At 35.7% G+C, this 5407-nt stretch overlaps 1 protein-coding gene across 1 annotated transcript in view; it reads right to left on the bottom strand.

The window, feature by feature from the left end:
- Window positions 1-5407, bottom strand: part of KIF14 (kinesin family member 14) — a 71274-nt gene that overhangs the window by 45512 nt on the left and 20355 nt on the right. Inside the window, exons 8-12 of the mRNA XM_006892114.1 lie at window positions 4553-4669; window positions 4171-4286; window positions 2709-2881; window positions 1081-1228; window positions 791-854 (exon numbers count right to left, since the gene is read on the bottom strand). Coding sequence (XP_006892176.1) covers window positions 791-854; window positions 1081-1228; window positions 2709-2881; window positions 4171-4286; window positions 4553-4669 — 618 coding nt within the window. The remainder of the gene's footprint in view (window positions 1-790; window positions 855-1080; window positions 1229-2708; window positions 2882-4170; window positions 4287-4552; window positions 4670-5407) is intronic.

Here is a 5407-nt window from a genome sequence, read left to right as displayed (position 1 = left end):
GTCTCTTCTATCTTTTAAGTAAACCCCAAAATCCTTCTCTCAACTTCAATGTCTCACCTCTTGTTACTTTTGTAAAGATTATAGCCAGGAAAGGTCTACAGGGTAGGTCTATGTGGAATTAACTCAATGGCACCCAACAAAAGCAGCAAACCTCTCACTAAATAATAAGTTCTCTAAAAGCCAGAAGTGCATCTTATAAACCTTGACATTTCTTGTTCCTGGACCAGATACTCAGATACTCAATGATATTTTTGTAGCCAAACTCAATATAACTAGACCAGTTTTGGAGTGGGTGAAACCAAATTTCTCCTTGGACGCTAGGATTTTGAATCTCCATCTCACCTACTTTGGGCATGAAGCCAGGAGGGACCAGTCCTTGGAGAAGGACATCATGCTTGGAAGGGTGGATGGACAGTGCAGGAGAGGAAGAACCTGCATGAGATGGATTGATACAGTAACTAGGGCAGTGGGAGTTGTTGTGTTGGAGTCCATGTGACTGGCTCTGGACAGGGCAGGCTTCTGAGCTGTGATACATAGGGTCGCTATGAGTCACAGGTGACTCGATGGCACATAACAACAAAAAACAGCAGCCTATTTTTTACACTTCCTAACTAGCTTATGAACTGTAAAAAAAAAAATCACAGTCTGGAGTATAACAACTCTTTTTTTTCATTGTCTATGGTATTGCTTTATACAAAGTATATAGTAAGAATGTGAGAAGTTAAATGTATATATTTACTAGAATATTTCTCTTTTACTTTCAAATTCATTTAGAAAGTTTAAATGATACCTGTAATTCTTTTGTTTCTTGAAGTTTTCTTTTTTCAGCTTGTTCAAACTTTTCTTTCCACGCTCTTGCCAAAGACAAACAAAATAATAGAGTCAGAATCATCCTGGTATACAAAATCAAAGAACTAAGAGACTAGGTCATCAATAATGATGAAGGAGCAATCTAGAAATAATTTAAAACTACAGTTGCCTGGGGGTAAGGTGCTCTAGTCATACAGTAAATAGCAAGACTGACTCTCTTCTTTAGGCCACCATCACTCTATGATTTCAAGCAAACATAGTATATCCTACCTTTGCATTTCTGCCATGTCTCTTTCTTGCTGATGTAGTTTCATTCTTAAAGATGTTATTTCTTGTTGACACAGCCTGTATCGTTCAGGGTCAATATTCCGATTGTTTCTTTGAGCAGCTTTTAGCTTTTCAATTTCTGCTTTCAATTCTAAATAGTTATAAAAAGATGCACTATAAGTACAATTTGATATATAATAATTTCCATATTGAACATAACCCTCTCAACTTCTACTTTATTAAGATTTTAAAAATATTATTTTATAGAGTATTTGCAGAAATCTGTTTTACTTTACTTATGTGACCTTTAAATCTCAACCAACCCTTGACCTGAAAAACATTTCTGTGTTAGTGAATACTCCCCATTCATGAGGACGGTGGAAGTAGAATTCTATTGGTAACATTGTGACAAGGAGGATAAGCTGAGACTGTTTCAGAGAAAGCTTACTCACCATACATGCTGTACATGATCAAGAATTCTCCAATCTGGAATCAAAATACTTATTTCTAATGAAAATGGCTTCATGTGTAAAACCAGAAAGGAGGCAATAAACTATGATATAGAATACTGATTCTATTCCAGTCATATGTCTAAAATGTCCATTTACCTTCTGTTGCTAAAAAAGGGCCGGAAGACAAAAGAATCCAAAAGAGTGTATTTCCATATAAGTAAAAATAAAACATAGGGTAAATCCAAACAAAGATTTGTACACCAATGTTCATAGCTGTGTTTTCAGAATAGTAAAAACATGGAAACAGCTCAAATGTCCATCAACAAATGACTGGATTGAGAAATTGTGGTACACTGACATGATGGAATACTATGCAGCACTCAGGAGCAACAATTTTGAAAAGTTCTATATAACATGGGAGAGGCTGGAGAGCATCATGTTGAGTGAACTAACTCGGACACATAAGAACAAGCACTGTATAAGACCCATTATTGTAAAAACAGAAGGATAACCAGAGAGATGTGTACAGATACCCAAAGAGGCAAGGGGCAGGGCAGGGGATTGAGGGTGAGGAGAGGAGGAAATCATGGGGTCACAGAGTTTGATGGGTGGAGGGAGGGGGGAAAACACCAATGTACATTAATGAAACAATATAAACAAATTATTTTATGTTACCAATAAAAACATTTAAAAAAAATACTCTAAAATTCCCTGCAGGTATATAAAGCCTACCCTAGTTGTGTGATTACTGAAACATTATTACCATAAACAAAATTAGTTCTACACTACAAATTCATGATCAAATCCACGAACTAAGCAAAAGCAACAAAGTTGACAAAGGAAATGACAATGGAGGAAAGGTCCTAAGGGGAAAAAAAATAACTTTCTTTTTCATTTGCTGTAGACATCTGTGACTCAGACTGAAAATTATCTTTATATACCTGCTGTTTTCCCTTACCCACATTCTAGAGCTTTAAAAAAATTTCTGGTTGTTTTCTTGCATATTACTTATTTTCTTTCCCACTCTTTCTATCTTACTCCATCACTAGATGTCTAGGATTTATTATAAGCAGATATAGGGGGAAAAAAATCCACCTTTTCTTAAATTCTTTCCAAGGCTAGAATTTGTGAGACTGAATCATTACAAAATTATACTAAAGTTTTTAGAAAAATATTCACCTCTGATTAACTTAGCATTCATATCTTCATTTACTTTGGCAATGTTGACTATCAGACGGGCTTGGTTAGCATATCGAAGTGTGCTTAATGTTTCATCTATACTGCTGGCAGCAGGACTGATTGTAGCAATCATTGCAGTTTTTGAATTTCCACCGAGACTTTCTTTTAGCAACCTTCAAGGGGGGGGGGGGGGAATGTCATAATTAGGCTTTGTTTCATAAAAACCTAGTAAGAGTAGTCTAGAAAATACAAAACAAACCAGGATACACACAAACACACACACACACACACATATACATACATGTAACACAGTAGGCTCTTAACTCAAATACTATTTCATGAACATCCTATTTTCTCTTATAATTTTTATACTGGTGGCTATAGGATATTTAGTAAAATTCCTTTCCTTCCTAGACTGAGAGCTACTTAAGGAAAGGGACTATATGTCTTGGTTTTCTGTGTATTTAATAAGTGTTAACACAGTGAATGAACTATAAACCAATTTTGGATTCTCCTATATGAAAAAGGCTTAAGGAAAAAGAACCTAAGAGACTAAAAAGCATATTCTTTAGTAATACAAAATGTATTTCACTATTCTTAACTTCAGATTTTCCTCGTATACATCTTTGCTGTCACAATCACATTATAATAAACCAATTAAAGAGACACATTTCTGTCAAATTGAGACATGGTCCTTGTCAGAATTATACAAAAATGTCTATCAGAAATGGTAATTAAACCTAAACAGATGTAACTTGAATGTGATATTTCTAAAATTAAATACAAATTCATGAATTAAAATATTTATTGGGTACCTCTGTGCTGACCAGTGGGTAATAAGCAATTAAAAATCATTTTGTTTCAGTTATCAGTGTAACATGTAATACATTACGTCACCAGAGTGCCTTTTAAATTAATACAGAACATACTGTATGTCACATGTTGTTAGGTGATGCAATTCCTTGGAAAGGGACGTAATACTTGGAAAGGTAGAGGAAAAGTCAAAGAGAAAGACCTTCAGTGAGAAGGACTGATACAGTGTCTGTGGCAATGGGTTCAAGGGTGTCAGGGATAAAAAGGATGGAGCAGGATAGCACAAGGTTCAGATGGGTTGTACACAGAGTTGCTGAGTCGTACCTGACTTGATGGCACTTAACAACAATAACATACTTAATATATGTGAGTTTGAGAGAAACATTTGATCTTCATTATAACCATAAGATAGGTGTTGCTATTATCCCAATTTTACAGATAAAGAAACTAAGATTCAGACTATTACGTGATCCATTCAAATTCAGAGAGCTTTTTATAAAATAGAGAGCTGAGATTCAAATCCAGATGGTTTGTTTCTGGAGTTTAGATTATTAAGCACTTGTCTGTATTATTCCCTATCCTAGCAGTATATGAAGTCAAGCTATTATTTTCATTCTACAATATTCACTTTATTTCAGAAAATACTTGCCATGTAAGAACAGATTCACGATAAGGAATGAAAACTCTCTTTTGGTGCGCTTGTTCAGAAAGGGCGGATATAACCTTTCCTAGAGTGAGCAGGGACTTATTAATACTCACACCTTCCTATGGACAGAGAATGGAAAAAGAAAAAAGTTACAAACAACCGTTCAGCAATAACTCAACGTTACAAAGTGTATTTTACCCTTAAGATTTAAAGGTTCCTAAAATGTTTATTTGCAAAATAATCATCAGTGTTAAAAGTCGTTTTAACAGTAACAGCACTGTATTCTGTAGTCCGAAGATGAAGATATTTGTGCAGGGTAAATTTATTCCGTTTGCAATTTCCTCCATAATTAATCTCACCAAGAGGAGAAAAACTCCACACTTACCTTCAGGCGATCTCCACTGGTGTGAGCGGTGGCGCAGCGTTCACTGCCCGCCAGATCTATCAGGTTTATGCGGCTGGTGATTCTGTGGTCGTGTTCTTCCCCTTCCACAACTTCCGTCTGTGGCAAAACGGTATTAAAATGACTCAGTCTTTTAGTGACTTACTACTATATATACATCGTCAAGAGAGAAGGTTATGTAAAATTACCAACTATTCTTTATTTTAAAGCATTCTGTCTTAAAATTGATCATTTCATAATACATGAATAGTCACATACTCTACGGAAAAGAACACACTAGGCTTAGTATGATTGGATGGCTTAGTCCAAAATAAATTCAGTTAATAGGATAAAAATTCCCAACTATTCAGTTACATTAAGGGAACAGTCATAGTCAAAAGCTTCATACACAAATTGTTGTTTATTTCAGAATTAGCACAATTCTAAATACAGCATAAATTTTGAACAGCATTAAAAACTTAATGTGGCATCAGGATTGGAAGAAGATTTATTACAATCTGCATTATGCAGATGACACAACCCTGCTTGCTGAAACTCAGGAGAACCTGAAGTACCTGCTGCACAAGGTCAAGGACTACAGCCTTCAATATAGATTGAAGATCAACATCAAGAAAACAAAGATTCTCACCACTGGGCCAACTGACAGCATCATGATGGACAGTGAAGAGATTAAAATTGTTAACAGCTTTAGTTTGCTTGGCTCCACAATCAACACTCGTGGCACCAGCAGCCAGGAAAATTAAAAGACGTATTGCCATGGGAAGGTCTGCTGCTAGGAACCTCTCCAAAGTACTGAAGAGCAATGCTGTCACTCTGGAGACTAAAGTGCACCTGATA

This window comes from Elephantulus edwardii, unplaced genomic scaffold, assembly GCF_000299155.1.
Source record: "Elephantulus edwardii isolate Elephantulus edwardi_28Jun2011 unplaced genomic scaffold, EleEdw1.0 scaffold00110, whole genome shotgun sequence".
Lineage (NCBI taxonomy): Eukaryota > Metazoa > Chordata > Mammalia > Macroscelidea > Macroscelididae > Elephantulus > Elephantulus edwardii.
This window is presented reverse-complemented; position numbering and strand designations above follow the sequence as displayed.